Source organism: Heterodontus francisci, unplaced genomic scaffold, assembly GCF_036365525.1.
Source record: "Heterodontus francisci isolate sHetFra1 unplaced genomic scaffold, sHetFra1.hap1 HAP1_SCAFFOLD_1318, whole genome shotgun sequence".
Lineage (NCBI taxonomy): Eukaryota > Metazoa > Chordata > Chondrichthyes > Heterodontiformes > Heterodontidae > Heterodontus > Heterodontus francisci.
Window position 1 is genome coordinate 1 of NW_027140944.1, and position 26,380 is coordinate 26,380.

At 42.4% G+C, this 26,380-nt stretch overlaps 1 protein-coding gene across 1 annotated transcript in view; it reads left to right on the top strand.

Moving 5' to 3' along the window:
* Positions 1 to 42: 42 nt before the first annotated feature.
* The window catches only part of LOC137361464 (endoplasmic reticulum metallopeptidase 1-like), a gene marked incomplete at its 5' end in the record, with an annotated part of 28,939 nt that continues 2,601 nt past the window's right edge, over positions 43 to 26,380 (top strand). The window contains 9 exon segments of the mRNA XM_068026324.1: positions 43 to 224; positions 226 to 256; positions 2,819 to 3,039; positions 12,968 to 13,142; positions 19,370 to 19,560; positions 21,254 to 21,406; positions 24,113 to 24,312; positions 24,664 to 24,779; positions 25,847 to 26,010. Coding sequence (XP_067882425.1) covers positions 43 to 224; positions 226 to 256; positions 2,819 to 3,039; positions 12,968 to 13,142; positions 19,370 to 19,560; positions 21,254 to 21,406; positions 24,113 to 24,312; positions 24,664 to 24,779; positions 25,847 to 26,010 — 1,433 coding nt within the window.

The window sequence follows — 26,380 nt, forward strand, 5'->3', positions numbered from 1 at the left end:
TATTTTTTAAAGCCGTTCTAAAATGTATTATGGTATTTGTAGGTGACAATATACTGGCTGTACTGCAGTACTTGGCGACATCTGTGGAGCTGGCTGACTCAACGCAGTATCGCCATGGGACCATGGTGTTTTTTGATGTACTTGGATTGTTTGTCGTGGCCTACCCACAACGGATTGGTGCTATCATAAACTGTTTGGTGGCTGTAGCAGCTGTTGTCTACTTAGGGAAAAAAATTCTCAATATCAGTAAATCAGGGTAAGTCTGATCAAGTTTTTAACTGCTTTTTGCAGTGGTGGCTAAAATTATTCATCTTTTTAAGGAATTTGGGTTTAAAATAACATTGCAATATTTAGCAAAGAGCAGTTGGCTTATCTCGCAGCTTGGTTGTATACTCTCTATATAGGTCAGAAGGTTGCAGGTTTAAGCCCCACTCCAGGTCTTAAACGTGCAATTTTGACCGATAACTAACTGAGCAGGTTTTGCAGTCAGAGGTGCTGTCCTTTGAGATGTTAAATAGAGTCTGCAACTGTTTGCTAGTATGTTTCAATTGGACTTTTAAAAATCCTGCATCACTGTTCAGGAATAACAGGAGTTTCTTCTCATGTGTCTTGTCCAACATTTATCCCTCTACCAATGGCACCAATGACAAATTAAGTCATCATTAGTTTCACTGATATTGATGGCTCATGTGTACAAAGTGGCTGCTTTGTTTGCCTATACAACATAGGTAATCACAGCACTTCTGAGTAACATATGTGAAGGACTTCGACGCGCTTGAGATATGTGACTAGGTGCTAAATAAATACAAGGCTTTATTTTATTTTTTAATTGCCTGTTATCAAAGGGGAGTTCAGGATTATGCAGGTGATGGTATCAAGATATTAGCACCAAATTCCAAAGCATTGTGTTCACAGAAATGTATGCATTCAACAGGAGGAGTGTAGAAAATATATGGATTTGTTCATCTCTGTTTTTTATTATGTTGAGACTACGGGCTGAGATTTATAAGCTGGTCTCGATATTTCGTGTGGGCTTCATTTAAATGGAGGGGGGTGGGAATGGCTGCCCCTGATGATGTAGAGGGGTTGGCCGCTCTATCCCTGGCAACGGCGCCAGTGCCATTTTTAAAGGGCTTCATGCCCTTCGGCCGAGTTTACATTTTTAAAGGAACATCATTACTCTCACTGTACAAAATTCAGTAAAAGCTGAGATCACCTCTACCACTACCACCCGCCACCCCCCCCCCCGCCCCAACAATGACCAGGCACTTTATTTTTTGGGACTTTCCGACCAAAAAGCCGAACTTTCCCCCCTGAACTTAGTCACCTTTGCCCCCTTTCCACCATCCCCTCAGCCATTGGAAACCATTTTCTCTGCTCTTCCCCCCCCCCCCCCCCCCAACTCCCAAGCCCTGAAAATTTCACTCCTCACCCCCACCCCCCCCCTCTCCCCGCCCCACCAGTGTCACTCCTCGGATCTCCGAGTATCAGCGTGGGACGGCTGTTGGGACAAAGTAGGTTCTTTTGCATTTATTTGAATTTATTTTGATATGTAAATGAAGGTTCCACCGCCGAGCGGCGGGGTGGGGGGGGGGGGCCGCACTGAGGCCTCACTGCCGCTGGTAATATGCGGTGGAGCCTTCCCGGCGTCGGGGGTTGTGACGGGCCTCTCAGTAGAATTTTATGGACCCATAGTCCTCCCTCCCGCCCCCCCCCCATGATTGCCGACGGCAGAGGGCTGGTAAAATTCAGCCCTATATCTTGCAATTAAGTTACCGACTCATCAGCATTGCTTTGCGGGTAAATTTGAACCAAGTTATTTAGATGCATATTTTAAAAATTGACACTTCTTCTCAAATATGTTTAGGGTCTCTAAATTTAGACACTCAGAATCAGAATGGAGCGCTAATGTTTCTATGGTAAAATTGGGTAATTCTGAAGCTCTGCCAGTGACGCAATGGGTAAATAGTTCCCCAGTCACTGCTAACTTAGCTGATTTCAACCAAGGCTGCAGAGTAGGCACTGCTATTGGTTCTGTTCTCAGGCTAATATGGAAGCCAAAAATTTGCCAGTGTTCCCACTTCTGGTCGCTATCTGATGATGAATCCTGGTAGAAAGTGCACATGATGGTCTTTGAGGTGAGGTCATTAATGGGCTAGGTTGCAATTGAGTCGATTGTTGACTCTTGCTATGTAGCATCTCCAATGGAATGGAAAGGAGAGAGAAATACTATAAGGATCGTAAACTTGAGCTTATCTGAACTCTGCTGCCAATATCCTAATACACACCAGGTTCCATTCACCAATGTGTTTGCTGACCTACATTGGCTCCCTGTCCGGCAACACTTCAGCTTCAAAGTTCTGATCCTTGTGTTCAAATCCTTATGTGGCCTCACCCTTCCCTATCTCTGTAACCTCCTCCAGCCCTACAATCTGTCTTGCTGAGATTTCTGTGCGCTTTTTTTTCTGGCCTCTTGTACAACCTTCTGTTTTCATCACTCTACCATTAGCACTTTGCCATCAAGGGCCTAGACCCCAAGCTTTGGAAACCCCAAACCACTCTGCCTCTCTCCCTCTCCTCCCTTTAAGTTGCTCCTTCAAACCTACCTCTTTGACCAAGCTTTTGGTCACTTGTCCTAATATCCCTTTATGTGGCTCTATCAAATTTTGCATAATGGTGCCTTTGGATGTTTTTGCTATATTAAATGTGCAATATAAATGTATATTGTTTTGTTCTTAATATCTGATAATTGGTACTAAAATGACATCAATTATGTTTCTGTTTATCCTACAGTTGTAACTGGTGTGATTATTTACAGGTTCTCACTATAGGAGGGATCTCTTTTATGGAATCGCTGTCACAATACTATGCTGGTTTATTATCTTTGTAACAGTCCTTATTGTAGCAGTATTCGTGTCTCTGACTGGACATGCAATGTCTTGGTACACCCACTTCTACGTTTCTGTTGTTTTGTATGGCTCAATAGCCCTTGCTAAGCTCATACTGATTCATACACTTGCAAAAAATCTTTACTATGGAGTAAGTATATAGATTCTTTTTGAGCTTTTGTATTCTATGTCTTGTCAATTAATGCCTGATATTTTTCTGCTCTTTTGCTGCACACTCCCTCAAAGCCTGAGTGACTGATCTAGCGCTAGAGCTTTTGAAGACTCAGTTTGTGGATTGTAATGATGTATAATTCTCTCATGCCTTCTTTACTTTGCAGAAGTCAGGTATGGAGGCTGGGAGGAGAAACTTGCAACCACCTTTTGACAGGCATACTTTGTGAGCATTTTTATCACCAAGCCAGGGTCTTCACTTTAGTAAAATAAAAGCAAAATACTGTAGATGCTGGAAATCTAAAACAAAAACAAGAAATGCTGGAATCACTCATCAGGTCTGGCAGCATCTGTGGAAAGAGAAGCAGAGTTAACGTTTCGGGTCAGTGACCCTTCTTCGGAACTGACAAACATTAGAAAAGTCACAGATTATAAGCAAGTGAGGTGGAGGTGGGGCAAGAGATAACAAAGGAGAAGGTGCAGATTGGACCAGGCCACATAGCTGACCAAAAGGTCACGGAGCAAAGGCAAACAATATGTTAATGATGTGTTGAAAGACAAAGCATTAGTACAGATTAGGTGTGAATACACTGAATATTGAACAGCAGCAAGTGCAAACCTGAAGAAAAACAACCTGAAAAAAACAGTGGGTAAGCAAACTGAACAAACTAAGATGAAATGAAATAAATGCAAAAAAAGATTGTAAAAAATGTAAAAAGGAATGTAAAAAAAAAGAGGAAGAAAAAATAACTAAAAATGAAAGTAAAATGGGGGGCTGTCATGCTCTGAAATTATTGAACTCAGTGTTCAGTCCGGCAGGCTGTAGTGTGCCTAATCGGTAGATGAGATGCTGTTCCTCGAGCTTGCGTTGATGTTCACTGGAACACTGCAGCAATCCCAGGACAGAGATGTGAGCATGAGAGCAGGGGGGAGTGTCGAAATGGCAAGCAACCGGAAGCTCAGGGTCCTGCTTGCGGACTGAGCGGAGATGTTCCGCAAAGCGGTCACCCAGTCTGCGCTTGGTCTCCCCAATGTAGAGGAGACCACACTGTGAGCAGCGAATACAGTATACTACATTGAAAGAAGTACAAGTAAATCGCTGCTTCACCTGAAAGGAGTGTTTGGGGCCTGGGATAGTGAGGGGAGGGGAGGTAAATGGGCAGGTATTACACCTCCTGCGATTGCAGGGGAAGGTGCCCTGGGACGGGGACGAGGTGGTGGGGGTAATGGAGGAGTGGACCAGGGTGTCGCGGAGGGAACGATCCCTTCGGAATGCTGACAGGGGAAGGGAGGGGAAGATGCGACTGGTAGTGGCATCACGCTGGAGGTGGCGAAAATGGCGGAGGATGATCCTTTGGATATGGAGGCTGGTGGGATGAAAAGTGAGGACAAGGGGAACCCTGTCACGGTTCTGGGAGGGAGGGGAAGGGGTGAGGGCAGAGGTGCGGGGAATGGGTCGGACACGGTTGAGGGCCCTGTCAACCACAGTGGGGGGAAATCCTCGGTTGAGGAAAAAGGAGGTCATATCAGAAGCACCGTCATGGAAGGTAGCATCATCAGAGCAGATGCGTCGGAGACGGAGAAACTGGGAGAATGGAATGGAGTCCTTACAGGAGGTAGGGTGTGAAGAGGTGTAGTCGAGGTAGCTGTGGGAGTCGGTGGGCTTATAATGGATATTGGTAGACAACCTATCCCCAGAGATGGAGACAGAGAAGTCGAGGAAGGGAAGGGAAGTGTCAGAGATGGACCATGTAAAGGTGAGAGAAGGGTGGAAATTGGAAGCAAAGTTAATAAAGTTTTCAACCGTGTCCGACCCATTCCCCGCACCTCTACCCTCACCCCTTCCCCTCCCTCCCAGAACCGTGACAGGGTTCCCCTTGTCCTCACTTTTCATCCCACCAGCCTCCATATCCAAAGGATCACCCTCCGCCATTTTCGCCACCTCCAGCGTGATGCCACTACCAGTCGCATCTTCCCCTCCCTTCCCCTGTCAGCATTCCAAAGGGATCGTTCCCTCCGCGACACCCTGGTCCACTCCTCCATTGCCCCCACCACCTCGTCCCCGTCCCAGGGCACCTTCCCCTGCAATCGCAGGAGGTGTAATACCTGCCCATTTACCTCCCCTCTCCTCACTTTCCCAGGCCCCAAACACTCCTTTCAGGTGAAGCAGCGATTTACTTGTACTTCTTTCAATGTAGTATACTGTATTCGCTGCTCACAGTGTGGTCTCCTCTACATTGGGGAGACCAAGCGCAGACTGGGTGACCGCTTTGCGGAACATCTCCGCTCAGTCCGCAAGCAGGACCCTGAGCTTCCGGTTGCTTGCCATTTCGACACTCCCCCCCTGCTCTCATGCTCACATCTCTGTCCTGGGATTGCTGCAGTGTTCCAGTGAACATCAACGCAAGCTCGAGGAACAGCATCTCATCTACCGATTAGGCACACTACAGCCTGCCGGACTGAACATTGAGTTCAATAATTTCAGAGCATGACAGCCCTCCATTTTACTTTCATTTTTAGTTATTTTTTCTTCCTTTTTTTTACATTCTTTTTTACATTTTTTACTATCTTTTTTTGCATTTATTTCATTTCATCTTAGTTTGTTCAGTTTGCTTACTCACTTTTTTTCAGGTTTGCACTTGCTGCTGTTCAATATTCAGTGTATTCACACCTAATCTGTACTAATGCTTTGTCTTTCAACACACCATTAACATATTGTTTGCCTTTGCTCCGTGACCTTTTGGTCAGCTATGTGGCCTGGTCCAATCTGTACCTTCTTCTTTGTTATCTCTTTCCCCACCCCCACCTCACTTGCTTATAATCTGTGACTTTTCTAATATTTGTCAGTTCCGAAGAAGGGTCACTGACCCGAAACGTTAACTCTGCTTCTCTTTCCACAGATGCTGCCAGACCTGCTGAGTGATTCCAGCATTTCTTGTTTTTGTCTTCACTTTAGTGCTAGTGAGCTTCCAAGGAATAGGTTGAAAGTTCCTGTTTATGTACATGAGGGTAACCTGACCAGAACTATTTTTCCCCCAAACTGTATGCAACTCTAGCTAGATCACATCTTGCGTCTTGTATCTAGTTCTGATCACTATACTCAAGGGAACCCTTCATGTGCTGAAGGTACTGTGGAAAAGAGCCACAAGGCTGATTTATAGCATTGGACGTTTGAGTTATGAAGAATCTTCAGCTTTTTAGACTTCTGCCTTTTTTATGTGGAAACAGTGATCACAGACCACGACCCCATGCCAACCCCACTAACTGCCCTCTGTGGTAAATCAGTATTGCAAGGAGATGCTCTAACATTCCAAGCGTGCATTTGTATTCAGTTACATTAACTCTGGTCATACCATAGGATGTGGTTGGAACACACTGAAACAGGTCCTGTATAGATAATGGTTTGAATTCACCAGTGCCTAAACAATTCAACATTTTTTGAGTATTCCATTTCGTACGGGGTTAGCGTGTGGCTGAGATAAATGATGAGAGATGTTTTTCTCCTTCCCCGTTACCTGCCTGACTAAGCAAGGCCTGGATACATCCATCTGAGGCATGCACTTTCATGCGTAATCAAGAATGGTTTAAAAACAATCTTTGCTTTAGAAGAAACATTAGAGTCATAGAGTTATACAGCCCAAAAACAGGCCCTTCAGCCCAATGCGTCTGCACCAACCATCAAGCACCCATCCAATCTAATCCCATTTTCCCGCACTTGGCCCATAGCCTTGTATGCTATGGCGTTTCAAGTGCTCATCTAAATACTTCTTAAATGTTGAGGGTTCCTGCCTCTACCACCTCTTCAGGCAGTGTGTTCCAGATTCCAACCACCCTCTGGGTGAGAAAATTTTTCCTCAACTCCCCTCTTAAACCTCCTGCTCCTTACCTTAAATCAATGTCCCCTGGTTATTGACCCCTCCGCTAAGGGAAAAAGTTTCTTTCTATCTATCCTATCAATGCCCCTCATAATTTTGTACACCTCAATCAGGCCCCCCCCCTCAGCCTTCTCCCCTCCAAGAAAAACAACCCTAGCCTGTCCAGTCTCTCCTCATAGCTGAAATTCTCCAGTCCAGGCAACATCCTGGTGAATCTCCTTTGCACCCTGTCCAGTGCAATCACATTCTTCCTATAATGTGGTGCCCAGAACTGTACACAGTACTCCAGCTGTGGGCTAACCAGCGTTTTATACAGCTCTAACATAACCTCCCTGCTCTTATATTCTGTGCCTCGGCTAATTAAGGCAAGTATCCCGTATGCATTCCTAACCACCTTATCTAGCTGTGCTACTGCCTTCAGTGATCTATGGATAAGTACACCAAGGTCCCTCTGACCCTCTGTACTCCCTAGGGTCCTACCATTCATTGTATATTCCCTTGCCTTGTTGGTCCTCCCAAAGTGCATCACCTCATACTTCTCAGGATTAAATTCCATCTGCCACTGCTCTGCCCATCTCACCAGCCCAATTATATCATCCTGCAATCTAAGGCTTTCCTCCTCACTATCCACAACAACACCAATTTTGTGTCATCTGTGAACTTACTGATCATGCCTCCTATATTCACGTCTAAATCATTAATGTACACTACAAACCTTAAGGGTCCTAACACCGATCTCTGAAGTACACCATTGGTCACAGGCCTCCATTTGCAAAAACAACCCTCGACCATCATCCTCTACCTCCTTCCACAAAGCCAATTTTGGATCCAATCTGCCAAATTGCCCTGGATCCCATGGGCTCTTACCTTCTTAATCAATCTCCCATGCGGGACCTTATCAGAAGCCTTACTGAAATCCATGTAGACCACATTAACTGCCCTACCCTCATCTACACATCTAGTCACTTCCTAGAAAAATTCAAATTTGTCCGACGCTATCTCCCCCTGACAAAGCCATGCTGACTATCCCTGATCAATCCCTGCCTCTCCAAGGGGAGATTAATCTTATCTCTCAGAATTTTTTCCAATAGTTTCCCTACCACTGACGTTAAACTCACTGGCCTATAATTAACTGGTTTATCCCTGTTACCTTTCTTGAATAATGGTACCACATTTGCTGTCCTCCAGTCCTCTGGCACCTCTCCTGTGGCCAGAGAGGATTTGAAAATATGTGTCAGAGCCCCTGCTATCTCCTCCCTTGCCTCACATAGCAGCCTGGGATACATCTCATCTGGGCTTAGGGATTTATCCACCTTTAAGCCCGCTAAAACAGATAATACTTACTCTTTTCAGTGCTAATTTGTTCGAGTATATCACAATCCCTGATCTGTACAGCGACATCGTCCTTCTCCATTGTGAACACAGATGAAAAGTAATCATTCAAAACCTCACCTATGTCCTCCGGCTCCACACGCAGATTGCCACTTTGGTCCCTAATTGGCCCCACTCTTCCCCTGGTTATCCTCTTGCCCTGAATACACTTATAAAACGCCTTGGGATTTTCCTTTATCTTGCCAGCCAGTGTTTCTTCATGTCCCCTCTTTGTTCTCCTAATTACTTTTTTTAAGTACTCCCCTACACTTTCTATACTCCTCCCAGGGCCTCCGCTGTTTTCAGCGCTCTGAATCTGCCATAAGCCTCGTTTTTTTCCTTATCCAATCCTCTATATCCCTTGACATCCAGGATTCCATGGACGTTTTGGTCCTAATCTTCACCTTGATGGGAACATGTTGGACATGAACTCTCACTATTTCCTTTCTGAATGACTCCCACTGGTCTGATTTAGATTTTCCTACAAGAAGCTGCTCCCAGTCCACTTTGGCTGGATCCTGTTTTATCATATTGAAATCTGCCTTCCCCCAATTCAGTACTTTTATTTCCGGTCCCTCTATGTCCTTTTCCATAACAACCTTACATTTTACAGAGTTATGGTCACAATCCCCGAAATGCTCCCCCACTGCCACTTCTACCATTGTCCGGCTTCATTCCCTAGGATTAAGTCCAGTACAGCCCCATCTCTTATAGGACTCTGTGTGCTGGCTCAAAAAGCTCTCCTGAATGCACCTTAAGAATTCTGCCCCCTTTAAGCCTTTTGCACTAATACTGTCCTGTCTAATATAGGGGAAATTGAAATCCCCTACTGTTATTACCCTATTATTTTTGCACCTGTCTGAAATATTTGTCATATTTTCTAGTTTTGTAGATTGGCGATTGCATTGTTCTCGACTCTACTCTGAATACTGTAAATTTTGACTTCCTTAATCAGGCCCAAAACCAAGCTGGTCTGTTGATATGACCATGATGCATCATTTTATATATATATATAAAAAAAATTGTGTCTGGATGTTGACTACACTGGCAAGGCCACATTTATTGGCCAACGCTACTTGCCCAGCTAAGCATTTAATTTGTGACTTAACTCAATTATTGCAATTGTTTTCCCAATTTTTCCTTTGTTTGACTCTAGTTTGTCACTGTTACGACCAGGTGAGAAAGGGTCTAGGGCTCCCCTCACGGCCTGTTCCTGGTTTGGCCTTAACAGGGTTTAATTTTTAAAACACCTTGTTTTTAGCTTCCCCTCAGTGAGTTCTTGCTTGCTGCTCTCTAATGGTAATTGCAAAGAAATCAACCAGACAGCTTTTCTCAGATTTAAACAAGAAAGGTGTAAGTTTATTAACCATAAAACTCTAATTCAGTTCAAACTACTAAAAATGCGCGATGTGACCACGCTAGCATGCAAATGCGATAAACACACACACAAATAGAGACAGGAGGAGGAGGAGAAAGAATTAAAGAGGAGAGGTTTGAAGTAATATGAAGTTCAGTTGCTCGTTTTGGGATTTGATGTAAAGCCTTTGATTGCTGTTAAGTCTTGCAGTTCTCATTGGGGCCCAGTGCACACTTTCACTTGTTTAGCTGGTATCAGAAGGCTGCAGGAGTCTTCTCTCTCGAGGCTTGAGTTATTTCCATGGGCTGCTGGAACTTTGCATGAGAGAGAATTCCTCTCTCTCCATGTTGAGTTGCAGTCTCTTCAACTGTGTGGCACAATTCAGAAAAAAACACCAATTTTGCAGCAGGTTAGTCATGTGACTAGCTCCTTATTTGGAACAACTTGCCCGGTGAGGTTTGTGGATTTTCCCCCAAGCTTGGCAGACACTCTCAGTGTTGGGGGGGAGTGGGGGGAATGCTGACCTTTTACACATTCATTGTCTCTTGATCAAAATCCATCTGGTTAATTGAAGCAGGGAGCAGTTCCATTGTCTCTCCTCTTCAGCTGTCTTTTAGAATGAAAATGTGCAGCCGTGTTTCCAGCCACTGCTGTGGTCTCTTAAACAAGTTATTTCAAATCCAGTAACAGTTCAAAATGTTCCATATGACTAAATCAATATGTCCCATTTTTGGTAGGTGTGGTTTTCATCACACCTCCACATCCAGCGGAATGAAATGCAATATTAGGTGAGCATTTCATTATAAAAATAGAAAGAAGAGAAAGTACAGGAAAACACACATACATTTCTCTCATTCATTCTCAAATCCTAAAAATTGTTGCAGCCTGTCTTTCCTTGGTAACAGTGCTGCTTTAAACTGCCCTTTTTCCCTTGAGGCGGGTCTGAGATAGCTATGTGTTGCCCAAAGGGGTTTGAAGTTTCTTCACTATCAGCCTGCAGTATGTTGGGAATGGGCATCCCAGTAAACATGTGATTTTTGGGGAGGTTTGCAGTTTGTACATTTCCATGACTGCCTAGGGTGTTGAAGTCTGTGGGGGGAGGGGGGTGTTGGATTTAATTAGCCCTGGTTTGGAGTTCTGATTATGGGAGTCGGCAGTGGGTGGATCCACTCTGAACTGACTTTCAGTGCTCGGATGAGTCATGCTAGGGCTTTTCACTTTGGGGGAGGGTTGGTTCCCTTTTCTCCTGACTCTGGGGAAAGATTCTTTGCTAATCTTCCCTTTGTCCTCTGGGACACTCCTGCTTGCAGGTATTTGTCCAGATTTTACTGCACTCCCCTGCAGCACTTCAACTCGGTGAGGCATCATCCTCACAGTTTCTCTGCCCTCTTGAGGACTCTGTTTGTGTCTGCAGGTTTCTGTAAATGCTGTTAGCAACTCTGGTGGGGTGCTTCTGGTGTCTGCATTTACATAGGAGGATGTGGGGTCTAATTTTTCAAACATTTTGGGGTTGGCTGACCGGACAGTAGGGGTTTTCATTTGGGATTCCTCTCGGATCTCCTTTAACCTGTCCCCTTTGTCCCTTTTTCCCCTTTCCTCTCTAACTTTTTGCCAGTCCTGTGCCTGTTTGTTCTTGGCAGGGGTCCATTACAGTTCACCAGCCCTCTGCTGGAGGGTTTCCCAAAAGCCGAAACAGGAATTAGGGGTGCAGATTTCACTGTGGGTTGGGGTTTCCCCTCAACCTGGCACATGTGGCAAGTCCTACAGTACTCCACTACATCTTTGTGGAGTTTTGGCCAGTCAAACTGCTGCCTCATGCGGGCTTTGGTTTTTCGTATACTGACATGTAGAGCCATTGTAATCTCATGGGCCATTCTTACTATTTCTCTCTGGTACATCTCCGGCACCACTAACTGGTGAACTACTGTCCACTCTTTTCCCTCAGGTCTGTGAGGAGAACTACATTTCCACATCAGTACCTCATTCTTTAAATAGTAGCAGTCAGGGACTCCCTTTGCTTCAATCTCAGACTGGGCAGCCTATGCTAACTCTCTCAGTATTGGGTCAGCTTGCTAAGCCTCAGCTAGGGAAGATTCATTTAATTTGTTCCCTGAGTCCTCTTTCTCAGACAAGCAGACCTCATGGTCGTTTGCCTGCAGTGCCAATTCAGTCTCCTCTGGGGGAACTGGTTTGCAATGGCCCGATTCGCTACACATTCAGGGAAACTGCAGGGAACTGACTCCTGCCACTGCCCTGTCTCTCTGAGCTAGCATGCATACGTGATAAGCACACGCAAAAAGAGACAGAGGAGGAGAAAGAATTAAAGAGGGAAGGTTTGAAGTAATATGAAGTTCAGTTACTCATTTTGGGATTTGATGTAAAGCTTTTGATTGCAGTTAAGTCTTGCAGTTCTCGTTGGGGTCCAGTGCACACTTTCAATTGTTTAGCTGGTATCAGAAGGCTGCAGGAGTCTTCTCTCTTGAGGCTTGAGTTATTTCCGTTGTTCCCTGGAACTTTGCGTGAGAGAGAGAGAGATCCTCTCTCTCCACGTTGAGTTGCAGTCGCTTCAACTGTGTGGCACAATTCAGAAAAAAACAAGCTTGCTGCAGGTTAGTCATGTGACTAGCTCCTTATTTGGAACAACCTGCCTGGCGAGGTTTGTAGATTTTCCCCCAAGCTTGGCAAACACTCTCAGTGTGGGGGTGGAGGGGGTGGGGGGTAAATGCTGGCGTTTTACACATTCAATGTCTCTTGATCATAATCCATCTGGTTAATTGAAAATTGAATCAGGATTCAGCTGTCTTTTAGAGTGCAAATGTTCAGCCATGTTTCCAGCCACTGTCCTTTAGAATGCAAATGTGCAGCCATGTTTCCAGCCACTGTCCTTTAGAATGCAAATGTGCAGCCATGTTTCCAGCCACTGTCCTTTAGAATGCAAATGTGCATTCAAATATTTTCAGCCACTGCTGTGGTTTCTTTAAACAAGTTATTTCAAATTCACTAACAGTTCAAAATGTTCCATATGACAAAATTAATATGTCCTATTTTTGGTAGGTGTGGTTTTCGTCACACCTTACTGCAGCATTTTCCATTACTCCTTTGGGGAGACTGGGTAGTGCCAGGAGAATCTCCCCTCTGTTATGGCATGCATTCGAGATTTCACTCTCAAAAGCATCTTGTAACGGGAATGCATGATAGTTCCCTGAATCTCTAATTTCTATATAGAATAGGCTGTGAAGACACCAAATTTCATTATTGTTGGCATATATCTGACCTACTAAATTATAACTTTTGTTTGTGTACAGAGTACGAATGAGTTTTACCTAGCGGAGCTGTATTTTGATGTTTCATTAACAATCTGGTGCTGTACTTTGGTTTACTTTACGCAACGAGGCCTGTGCTCAGCTTATGTGCCTGGACTATGGGTGGCCTTTCCTCTGATTGTGAGAGTACTGATTGCGACGGAGCTGAAGCAAAAAGGTAAACTTTCATACTTTGTATAGCTATGCAAAAAGTTGATTATGAAATAAATTCGTAGCAATAATTCAAGAAATACTTTGATCACACTTTTCGCTTTCTGTACCTTTTTAGCTGACCTTCTGTTGTGTTACAAAAAACATTTTCTTCCTGCAACTACCTCTGCTTCTCTCCCACTCTCCAATTCTTTCTATGTTCTTCCTTTCAATTTGTCTTTCACATTATGTCAGTCTCTGCCATATTTGTCTTCTCTTTTCATGTAGAGATGGGATATTTCAGAATACTCAGGATAAGTATATTCCTACTCTAAAGGAAAACTCTAAGGGGAGGACCCAGCATCCGTGGTTAACTAAAGAACTTGAGGAAAGCATCAAACTTGAGGAAAAAGCATATAATTGTGCAAAGATGAGTGGTAGGTCAGATGATTGGTCAGAATATAAAGAATGGCAGAGAATGACTAAAAGGTTAATCAGGAGAAAGAAATTAGAGTACGACAGGAAGCTAGCTAGAAATGTAAAAACAGATAACAAGAGTTTCTACAGGTATTTAAAAAAGAAAAGCGTAAGTAAAGTGAGTGTTTGTTTGTTTGTTTGTTTGTTTAGAGATTCAGCACTGAAACAGGCCCTTCGGCCCACCGAGTCTGTGCCGACCAACAACCACCCACAATAACAACCCTACAGTAATCCCATATTCCCTACCTACACTAGGGGCAATTTACAATTGCCAATTTACCTATCAACCTGCAAGTCTTTGGCTGTGGGAGGAAACCAGAGCACCTGGCGAAAACCCACGTGGTCACAGGGAGAACTTGCAAACTCCGCACAGGCAGTACCCAGAATTGAACCCGGGTCCCTGGAGCTGTGAGGCTGCGGTGCTAGCCACTGCGCTGCCCTCTAAGGAGGTCCTCTAAAGAGTGAAAATGGGGAGTTAATAGTAGATAATAAGGAAATGGCAGATGAAATGAACAAATATTTTGCTTCTGTCTTCACTATAGAGGATACAAAAAACATTCCAGTAATAGCTGTAAATCAGGAGGTGGAAAGAAGAGAGGAACTTGGTGAAATTACAATCACCAGGGAAGTGGTACTGAGCAAACTGATGGAGCTGTGGGCTGACAAGTCCAGTCCTGATGGACCTCATCCTAAGGCCTTAAAAGAGGTGGCTAATGAGGTAGTAGATGCACTGGTGTTAATTTTTCAAAATTCGCTAGATTCTGGAAAGGTTCCATCAGGCTGGAAAGTAGCTAATATAACCCCTCTATTCAAGAAGTGGGGGGAGGCAGAAAACAGGCAACTATAGGTCAGATTGCTTGACGTCTATCGTGGGGAAGGTGTTACAAGGTGCCACATAAATGGTTATTGTGCAAAGTTGGAGCTCATGTTGTAGGGGGTAACAAATTAGCATGGATAGAAGATTGGCTGGCTGGCAAAAAACATAATATGCATAGATGGATTCTTTTCTGAGTGGCAGAATGTGAAGAGTGGAGTCCTGCCAGGGTCTGTGCTGGGGCCTCAACTTTTTACAATTTATATCAATGACTTAGATGAGGGGAGCGATGGCATGGTAGCTAAATTTACAGATGACAGATAGGTAGGAAAGTATGTTTTAAGAGGACATAAGGAGGTTGCAGACTGATATAGATAGGTGAGTGAGTGAGCAAAAATCTGGAAGATAATGTGGGAAAATGTGAAGTTGTTCACTTTGGCAGGAAAAATAAAAAAGCAGAGTATTACTTTAACGGAAAACGACTGCAGAATTTTAGGGTGCAGAGGGATCTAGGTGTTCTAGTGCATGAGGCACAAAAAGTTAGAATGCAGGTACAGCAAATAATAAAGAAGACTAATGGAATGCTATCCTTTATTACTAGAGGAATTGAAAATAAAAGGATGTTATGCTTCAGTTATATAGGGCGTTGGTGAGACCACATCTCAAATATTGTGTGCAGTTTTGGTCTCCTTATTTAAGGAAGGATGTAAATGCATTGGAGGTGGTTCAGAGGAGTTTTACTAGATTGATACCTGGAATGCATGAGTTGTCTTATGAGCAAAGGTTGAACAGGCTGGGCTTGTTTTCACTGGAGTTTAGAAGAGTGAAGGGAGACTTGATTGAAGCATATAAGATCCTGAATGGTCTTGACAAGGTGGATGTGGAAAAGATGTTTCCACTTGTAGGTGAGTCCAGAACTAGGGGCCACTGCTTTAAAATTAAGGGTCACCCTTTTAGGACTGAGATGAAGAGATATTTTTTCTCTGAGGGTTCTGCGACTTTGGAACTCTCTGCCTCAGAAGGTGATGGAGAAGGGACCATTGAATATTTTTAAGGCGGAGGTAGATAGATTCTTGTTGGGCAAGGGAATCAAAGGTTATCGGGGGTAGATGGGAGTGTGAAATTCGAGACACAAACAGATCAGCTATGATCTTATTGGATGGCGGAGCAGGCTCGAGGGACTGAATGGCCTACTTCTGCTCCTAATTCGTATGTTCACATGTACTTGGGATTGCCCTACGAAAGAAGGATTACTAGGATTGGGAGGCAGGTGTTTGGCTGAAGGGTTGGGTATGATACTCAAAATTTCACACTCTTGCAATAACAGCAACGACAACTTATTTATATAGCACCTTTAACATAATAAAACGACCCAAGGGGCTTCACAGCAGCACCTCCTGCTCTATGGTGCTTTGGTCAGCATTTTGGCTGTCCTGCCAACTGTCTTTGTCCTTATTTTCACAGATATCGCATACTTTGTACTTGTTGGACAGGAATGATATTTGCTGGACTTCCTTCACCCACCTTTCCTAAGTTCCCCTCACCTGGTTGACTGACTGATGGTCACACTTGCAACCCCACTTTCCTGTCAATGTGCTTTCAGAAGAACATTTTTTAAAAAAGGAGCTGGAGTAGGCCATTTGGCCCTTTGCTCCGCCATTCAATGCGATCATGGCTCATCTTCTACTTGAGCTATACCTTCCCACACTGTCCCCTTATCCATTAATTTCCTTTGTACCCAAAAATCTGTTGATCTATGTGTTGAATGCACTCAATGACTGTCTCTGATGTAGAAAATTCTAAAGATTCATAGCCCTTTGAGTGAAGAAATTTCTCCTTATCTCAGTCCTAAATGGCCGACTCCTTGTTCTGAGACTGTGGCTCCATGTTCTACATTCCTCACCCAGGGAAACATTTTCTCACAATCTACCCTGTCTAGCCCCTTAAGAATTTTATATATTTATCTGGTGTGTGTGACTGCACTCTGGAGTAAATTACCCAGTAATCCTTCCTCCTTCCTTACACGGAAGAGTATATAACTTGGACTCCAGCCGAATGACTCTGAGCCGGAATGATAGAGGCAGAGACATTTCTTGCAGATGTCTAGATTTATTAAATAGGTGGATTTAGCTTGATGTTAAATAAATTAGTAATTAGTTACTATGATTAATTACTTAGCTATTTAGCAGTTACAAGCATCTTTAAATGTAGTTAGAATTTAATCATTTAGCTTGTTTTCCATTGACTTACACTTGCTTGCACTATGATTTAGTCCTTACTAGCTCAAGCTGAACACTAACCACTCAAGATATTAAACACACAAAGGGATATCTAGATGCTTACTGATATGATTATCTTATACTCCTTCGTTCTGCCTTTCCCGTGTGTTGATTATGATGCCACTTTTTCTGTTTCCTCCGGTGTGGTTATTTATTGTTGCCCTTTGGTTTAAGTACCTCCTTCCCCCTCTGCACTGAATTGCCACTCTCTCCAAATTCGTATTGTCACTCTGTTTAGCAAGCTACTCCATTTTGCAGATTCATCCAGCTCTCATTACAGACAGTTCTCATTACTTTTTAATAAAAAGTACTGAAGTTGTTGGCTAATTTATGCTGATTCTAACAAATTAATTTTAGGTCAATTTTTTTTTTTAAGTATGTAATAAAAGTAACAGTTCAATTTGATAGATGGCCATTTCTGATTTGACTTTTCTCTTCGCTGCAGATTCAGAAATACAGTTAGTTAAGATTAGTCTCTAACCTTGTGGAATAAAAGGTGTTTTAAATGATAATTCAATGGAATAAACATGAGTTAGTTTCTCTGGTGGTGAATCCAGAACAAGGGGCCAGAATCTTAAAATTAGCACATGACCATTCAGGAATGAAATCAGGAACTGCTTTTCCACACAGGGTAGTGAAATGTGCAATTTCTCTCCCAAAAGGCTGTGGATGCTGGGCCGATTTGAAATTTTCAAGACTTGAGATCGACAGATTTCTATTACTTTGGGTATCAAAGGATGTGGATCATAGGCTGGTAAAGTTGAGGTACAGATCAGTCATGATTGAATTGAATGGCGGAGCAGGCTAGGGCTGAAAGGCCTACTGCTGTTGCTGTGACTATTTATTAATCCCAGTTCTCTGTTCTACTATTTTAGCAATTTGGATAAATCAATTTTGTCCCTGCTTTAGTTTAGAATAAAAGTAGAATGCAGGTGTAAGAGAGATGATTTAGGCCAGATTTCAGACCGGTTAATGCCATAAAGACCACCTGGGTTCTTTATAGGTCAGGCATCCTGTATAACAATGCACATGTTTGCATATTTGAGAGTTAAAACCACATTACAGCAAATACAAAGTATGCAGTGTAAGTGAGGTTGAAGCAGCCTCAGTTCAAGTTTGGATGGTGGCTTGAGGAAATAATCTAATGGTGCTTTGATTTTAAATATGCTGCAATGTAGAAGCACAAATTTGGGCTAAATATTTTTTTAAAAACCTCCCAGCTGTACCATTTTCTTTTACATTTTTCTAATGCTATTAAATGCTACTGACCCGAATGCTGCAACTTTTGAGAGGTTCAAACTGTCCTCCCTATTGTGCAGATGCACATCAAAATTTGAAACGAGCTTTTAAAATTTATTTGATCCACGACAGTGACCAAGAGCACTCTTGAAGAGGAGCCGAGGGGTCTGATCTAAACTAGTCCTTTTAGCTCAGTACATCAGTTTAACTCTCTCTCTGCCTGTGTTAAGCTTCCCTTTTATGGCCACCCATCTTCAACACCACCAATTGGGCAGTTTTACATAATATGGTAGTTAAAGGAGTTATTTTGTCTTTTCAGTACTTGACAAAACAGTCTTCATTCCCTGAAGAATTGGTATCTTCCCCACAATTACCTTGCCTCCCTCTCCTCAGATGATGGAGTGAGCCAACGCTGACCAATTTAAATTAAAGCTCGATTAAGATAGTTTGGAACAAGGGAACTTGGAGAACTTAAAAGCTTGCAGAAATTCTGAGGCCTAGGATAAAATCCAGGGCAGACTGGATGAAAGTTGCCTTGGTTCCCCTAAGGGGGTCTTTTGAATTATTGGGGTTCAATCTGCAGCACAAAACTACCTACAAATTAATACTAACTTGGCAGACATGTTTAGCAGCTGCAGAATGGCTGAATTTTAAACTGTAAAACTGGTGCAGTCGGGCTCATTTTCTGAGATTAAAGTGAAGGTTAATTTTTTGGACAAAGTTGTCTTTTTATTCTACATCCAGTCGTGCTGTACATATATGCTTGATGTTGCTACTGGGGGAAGAAAACAGTATTTGATTACCCAATGTTAAACATTATAAAACGCAGGGCAATTTTATTGTGTTATTTTGGGTGATCACATGTTTGTTGCAAACGTGTTTAGTACTTGGGAATAAACGTGGCAGTGCAGATGCGTGTTTTCCTAAAGGTGGAACTGAAAAGCAGAGAGAGTCATTGCACAGGCAGGCACCTATTGTGTGAAAGAGCATAGTAGTTCTCTTGTTTGGAAGTGCAAGTTATTTTTCTGATATTAAAGCAATACACAATTATCCATAAGCTTTAATTATTGTATCACTATTAAATCTTTCCTGTGTACCATTCATTTTTCCATGTAATTTTTATTTTCCTCCGCAATATATGGAAAAATTATGTTGGGTTTGTATATTCTATTCCTGCCTTGATATTCATATATTTTTGTGTGTCTTTTCCTCAGTCATGAGCTTTCCTTTATTTTCCAACTTTTCCTGTAAGGTACGGGAATTCTTGTAGATACTGAAAGGCTGGAATAAGTAGTCTGGGTTGAGAGTATTCAATAGCTGGAAAAATCTGTCGGGTTGGGGGGTAGAGGGGAAATGTTTATACAATTGGGAAAAAAAGGTTTTTGTAAGTCATCAGTGCTGTATTTGAAATTTTAATGGATTTCTGTCTCTTTCTGTTTGATCTAGGTGTTACAGTGAAGCTGACGGCAATTTATTTTCTGGGCCTGTTTATTCCTCATCTGCTGACCATGTATCTAAGTTGGGGTGCATTTGAAATGTTCACCCCCATACTGGGTCGTAGTGGTACTGAAATACCCCCGGACGTCGTACTGGCTTCTATTATTGCAGCATGCACTATTATTCTAACTACTTACTTTGTGAGTGGTCATGTTTCATTGAATTCAAGACTGTTGAGGTTTAAAGGGGCAAAGGGAAAAGTATTGTGTGTTTTGATAAACTAAGATGAAAGTTAATAAAACAACATTCCTTAATGGGACAGGTACATCTTCATTAACATTTGAGTTCTTCACATCCTTTTGCTGCTGCCAAAGTTTCTGCTTTGACCATATAATACATTTGTCTACACTTTCAATGCTGCATAATGTAAACTACGTTAAGAAAGTAAAATGGATCTTTGCATAGAGTTTTACAGACTGGAAATGGGCCATTCTTCCCAACAGGTCTTTGCCCGTTTTTATGCTGTACACAAGCCTCCTCCTACCTTGCTTCATCTCACCCTGCCAGTGCATCCTTCTCTTTTGTCCCTCATGTATTTATCTAGCTTCCCTTTTAAATGGAGCTATGATACATTGGAAGAGTTATTTATGATATCCTATGAAGAAACTTGGTTCCTGCTCTTTTTGATCATTGGTTGGTGGGAGGTAGGGTTCCTCCCTGCATCATTCATCCCCTGTTTTTTTTTTTTTCTTTCTCTTTCCCTCCCCCCACCCCACTCCAGTTTTCTCCCTGCTCCTCACTTGAATAATTACTTTAGTCATTAAAACCAAAAAGATTCCTATAAATTATGAAGATGCATTTTAGCAGAAAGGGCAAGGCAATATAGACTTAATGGCACAGTTTTAAAGAGTGTGTAGGAACAGAGGGACCTGGAGGTGCATGTGCATTGATCTTTGAAGGTGGCAGGACATATTGAGAGAGTAGTTAACAAAGCATATGGTATCTTGGGCTTCATAATTAGCGGCATTGTGTACAAAAGTAGGGAAGTTATGCTGAACATTTATAAAGCTCTGGTTAGGCCCCAACTGGAGTATTGCATCCAGTTCTGGGCACCACACTTCAGGAAGGATATGAGAGCCCTTGAGAGGATGCAGAGGAGATTCACCAGAGTGGTTCCAGGGATTTTTGTTACGAGGTTAGGTTGGAGAAGCTGGGGTTGTTCTCCCTGGAGCAAAGGAGATTGAGGGGAGATTTGAAAGAAGTATGCAAGATTATGACAGACTTAGATAAGATAGACAAGGAAAATCTGTTACCATTAACTGGTACAAGGACTGGGCGATACAGATTGAAGGTTTTGGGTAAGAGATGCTGGGGGAATGTGAGGAAGAACTTTTTTTACGCAGTGAATGGTATTGACCTGGAACTTGCTGCCCATGAGAGTGGTGGAAGTGGAGACAGTCAATGATTTCAAAAGAAAATCGGATGGGCATTTGAAGGAAATAAACTTACAGGGCTACGGGGATAGAGCGGGGGAGTGGGGCTGACTCCGTGGAGAGCAAGCATAGACTCATTGGGCCACATGGCCTCCTGATAGGCTGTAAATGACTGACTCAATGTCCAATATATATTTTATGGAGGCATTAATTAGTTAATAATTACAATACTGCTGTTTGTATGCAGTACAGGGGCACTGGGAACAGATTCACCATGTTAGAACATCATAGTCCATTCCTGTCCTTGTCCAATGTCCATGTACACTGGCAGGAGTAGGAAATCAGGCAGATCATCACTCCCCATCCGCCCCTTCCTTGACCTGGACTACTTCAATTTTCAATTGGAATTTTATATCTTTAGTTTTTGACGGTTTTTTCACTAAATGTTTTCTGTTTCTAGGTGAGTCTGGTTTATCTGTGCAGAAGTACAAAATGGACTCTGTTGGGTTTAGTGACTGTGTTTTTGATCTCAGTCACTCTTGTGTGTAGTGGAGCATTTTTTCCGTATACATCTGACCCTGCTGGACCACACCCCAAGCGAATTTTTCTTCAGGTACAAGATGCGCTAAGATTATTACAGTATCATTGCATTTATATTGTCTTTTACAACCTCAGGATGTCCTAAAGTGCTTCGTAGCCAATGAGGTATTTTTGACGTGTTGGCAGTTTTGTACTGTAAGAAATGCGGGAGCTAATTTGCATACAGCAGGGTCCTACAAGCAGCAGTTGGATAATGACCAGGTAATCTTTGTTTAGTGAAGTTGGTTGAGTGATAAATATTGGCCATGACACTGGGAGAAACCCCTGATCTTTTACATCCCATCTGAGACAGCAGACAGGGTCTCAATTTACTGTCTCATCTGAAACACCTCTGACAGTGTAGCACTCCCTCAGTACTGCTTTGCAGTGTCAGAATTGGAAGAGGTTAGAGATGTAACAGGTTTTAAGCAAGTACAGAGCCAGGGAAAGGGGGAGTAGAGGGGAAGAACAAAATGGAAGATCTGTGAGAGGGTGGAAGGCAGGAGATTAAATGACAAAAGGGATGATGCTGCAAGGGAAAAGGCGATGGTAATAGGGCAAGTAAAGAAAGACATGATGGATCGAGAGGAGGTGTAACTGGAGATAGCAACATCATTAGTTCGGATCACCTGGCAAAGCAGGCTTGGGAAGTTTGCTATTGAGGGGAGAGGAAACAAGTAGCAAATTAACATTTTATATTTGTTTTCTAGCATCTTCCCTTGTCATGCCCATAGACTCTGAATTCACTCCTATATGCACTTAAACCTTTTTGGGGATGGGAAAGTAGGTGCACAGTACTTTAAACTTTGTTGAGCTGTAACAATTTAAAATGGAAGCACAAAATGGCGTACATGGGCATTCAGCATTGGGTTAGTGAAAACTGGCATGGGATGGAAGCAACAAAGGAGTCTTCTCCCCATGTTGTGGATGTCCTGTGAGTTTAAAAGGAAATCCATCTAAACTGGCCTTTAATGATTTGCAGATCAGCAGACTTGCAAGGTAAATTTTTGTCTCTATCACCCTGGCCGATTTAATCTGACTGAGCAGATTTTTTGCCTGCCTGCAATGGAATGAAAACCTATAATGGGCGGATGATCCACTCCATTAGATTAGTGCCAGGTGGTGAAAGCAAAAATGTGCCCCCACCAATTTTTGTGTTTTTTTTTGGAAAGGTTGAGAAACCAGTGCTGAGAATATTGTTTCATGGGATGATGCAGTTTTTTGAATGAGCAGAAGATCTAGTCCAACTGTATGATAAAGGTGAACTCATAAATGTACAGTGGCGCAGTGGTTAGCACCACAGCCTCACAGCTCCAGCGACCCGGGTTCTGTTCTGGGTACTGCCTGTGCGGAGTTTGCAAGTTCTCCCTGTGACCGTGTGGGTTTCCAGCGGGTGCTCTGGTTTCCTCCCACAGCCAAAGACTTGCAGGTTGCTAGGTAAATTGGCCATTGTAAATTGCCCCTAGTGTAGGTAGGTGGTGGGAGAATGGTGGGGATGTGGTAGGGAATATGGGATTAATGTAGGATTAGTATAAATGGGTGGTTGTTGGTCGGCACAGACTCAGTGGGCTGAAGGGCCTGTTTCAGTGCTGTATTTCTAAATAAATAAATAAATAAAATTTGTATCCTAAGGGGATAGGATACAACTTTATAATCATTAAACTTGGAGCCTGTACAATTAGTTTAATGCCAAAGTGATCAAGGGATATGGGGAGAAAGCAGGAACAGGGTACTGAATTAGACGATCAGCCATGATATTTGTTGAATGGTGGAGCAGGCCCGAAAGGCAGAATGGGCTACTCCTGCTCCTATTTTCTATGTAACAAGAACATGTTAAATTTACTGAAGGAAGAGAGGAATTGCTGCCACACATTTTGTGCTTCCACTGTATTGGGCTGGAATTTGCTGGAGTGAGGCACCTCCTGGCATGCTCGGTTAGTTAGACTTTTTCTTGCACCATTCAGCTTAAACATTTTTTTGCTTTGTAAATTGCTGGAAATGCAAGCTGATAACAGCACAGCGAAGGCATCTGGGATCTTGGTGAACAACGGTGAGGTTTAAGGATTGAGAAACAAAGAGATGAAGGACAGAAAAGGAGGGTGAATTAGAGTGGATGAATTCAATGTCAAATCAGGTATAGCAAGAAAAATAGAGGCAAAGACAGATTCGATTGAAAGGAGAAAAAGACAGGAAAAGTAACTTCTTAAAGACATTTAAACCTTTTAAATAAAATACCTAACTATTTGATATGTGTAGGAATGAGATTGTTCAATTTTAGATAGTTCCCCCTTTTGGGCTAGAGAGGTTGATTGGTGTTGCATTGACAATTATCACATTGTAAAAGGAAACTTGCACTCTTAGTCACAAGTCCTAATTTTCTTCAGTGAGTTTAATGGGCAATTATTGTGCAAATCTAGCATGTTCTTAACAAACAATGAGGAGACTAAGGGTGAGGTGCCATTTGTACGAAGCAAACTGGAGCAACGTAAATCGGTCAAGTTCTGGAGATTCACAACTCACACCCTATCTCCTCGTCCCGTAAATTTCCTGGTCGACATTAATAACTGTGCATCGTTAACACACTGCCATTTTACCAACAAGATTCAGTCCTTTTATGTTTGAGGTGGTGAAATACTGTGCATGAGTTAGGACTTGTAAAATATTTGATATGATACTGGATTTTGTCATTTTATTTTTTCACTTGGGCAATGGGTCATTTCTCTTCCTCTCTCCACTTCAGCATACAACAAGGACATTCCATGATCTTAATGGAGAAGTAATCAAGAGAGATTCTGGGATATGGATTAATGGATTTGATTACACCCTTATGTCCCATGTTACTCCACATATACCTGAAATAAACCATACAATAAGAAGTTCATGTGAGAATGCACCTTTTTGTGGATTTCCTTGGTTTTTACCTGTACAAACCTTTATCAGGTGAGGATTTCCCTCTTGAAGGTGTTGGCTGTTAAGATTAGCTGCTCTGTGTTGTCCACTCTGTGTGTATGAGATTATACGTTAAATATCAGCAGATTGTTTGACCGTGGGGGACACCATAGCCAAGCTTTGGTTCATTATAGGCTACCATTGCTAATTTTTATTTACCCAGGGTTACAGTACAGGGGCCAAATGTGTGCACCCCTTACAGAGATTTGCATAGGGCAGGTAAATGGATTATCACTGAACAACAGCAGTTATTTCTGGTAAAGCCACGTGACTGCTGCCTGTCTTTCAGCTTTGAAGAAATTTTCTCTCAAGTTTGTTAACTGGCTTTTTACTGTTTTCTAGGAAAAACTGGTATCTGCCCGCTACCGAAATTTCACCCAAGGCACCTGTTGCTTTCAAACTGATTTCCAAGTATAAGATGCCTTCCCATTCTATGAAATTGACCTTTGAGGTGACTGGTATGATGACTACTGAATTTTAGTTTCTGCATCAAGTACAATCTAATTCTTTCATAAGTTGTTACCTATGGCAGGTCACTAGTGTTCATTGAGGTTCTGCATTTAACAAAAATAGCAATGACAGAAAGGAATAAACATTTAAAATCCGAGAATTATGCAAAGTCATTGACCTGAAATGTTAACTCTTGAATTCTCTGTCCACAGATGCTGTACCAGCATTTTTTGTTTTTATTTCAGATTTCCAGCATCTGCATTGTTTTGCTTTTGATTTAAAATCCAAGCTTGGCATCATTGAATCCTCATCACTATCTTCAGTGTTATTTTTATCCTGCACAGTGATCTCTGGGTCTTCACCTAGCTTCTCAGTGTACTTTGTTACTATACTATTCGTGTGTACACATGTGGAGCTGTGAGCCAGTTGCTGTATGTGCAACTTTAGACATCTTAATTTAAAGAAAGTTCCCCTTCATTGTTTCCCTGAAGCAAGCTGTTAGATCAAGTAATAACCACTTAACTAACAAACTTAATGTGACAGTATTAATGTGATTTACGTAAGGTACATTTCCCTGCCCCTCCATGAATTTTAGCCAGCTGTATAGGACCACCTCATGGATGACCTGTGTACTGCAACTTTGCATACTTCAAGACCATGATTTTCAAAATATTTGGGGAAAAATTGTAAAGCTTCATCACGTGCCTGCTTTTGCTCATTTGGTTGTATTGCTCATGTGAGAGAAAGATCTGAGACACACATGGTTTTGTTTCTCCTCATCTTTTGTTGTAAGCAGCGCACACACGATATGGAGTTGTATCCCAGATATATTTGTTTTAATACCCGGAAGGGTACTTTAAATGTTGCTTTGAGTAGTTGCTGGTGAAGATGAAGATGGTAAATCTGCATGTGTAAAAAAAAAAAAAGAACAAAGTGGGAGTGGAGAGTATTTGAAGAGAGCATCATATGGGTTCAGTAATTTTCTTTAGAAATATTATACATTGTAGTTATGTATTAACCAAATACTGATTTCTGTTCATGCCTTTTGAGCCTACTTTCCTTTCCCTTTGCATAGGTCCCAGTCACATGACACTATACATTCGGCCACTTAAAGGATCTCGCATAACCAGATCACCTTTTGGGGATGGGACTTCTTTGTACAATAATTATAGCGATTATTTTGTTTTCTATTCCCGTGGACTACAGGCTCCACCTTGGCAATTTTGGTTGGAGATCCAGGTAAAACAATTCATGCTAGTAGCCTATGTGCTTTGTCTTTTCAGTATGAATTAAAAACAAGTGGAAAAAGCATAGGACTTGATGCTGCATGTCCTTAGTAACATCCTGAGTGCAGGAATGGCATCACTTTGGCTGCACTAATGAAGATGAGCTCTGATTGATGTGACTTTGGATCAGAATTATTTCAGACAGAAAACACTACATTTGAATTGAAATCCTGCATTTTTTTAAAATATAAACTGTTTTGTTTGATTTGAGATGACATTGCAGTGAATGGACTTAAGATTACAATTTGCACCTTTCCCATTCCACAGTCACTTCTTCCTTGTTGCTTTTATGTTGAACTTGTACAACACTTTTCTACAGTGCC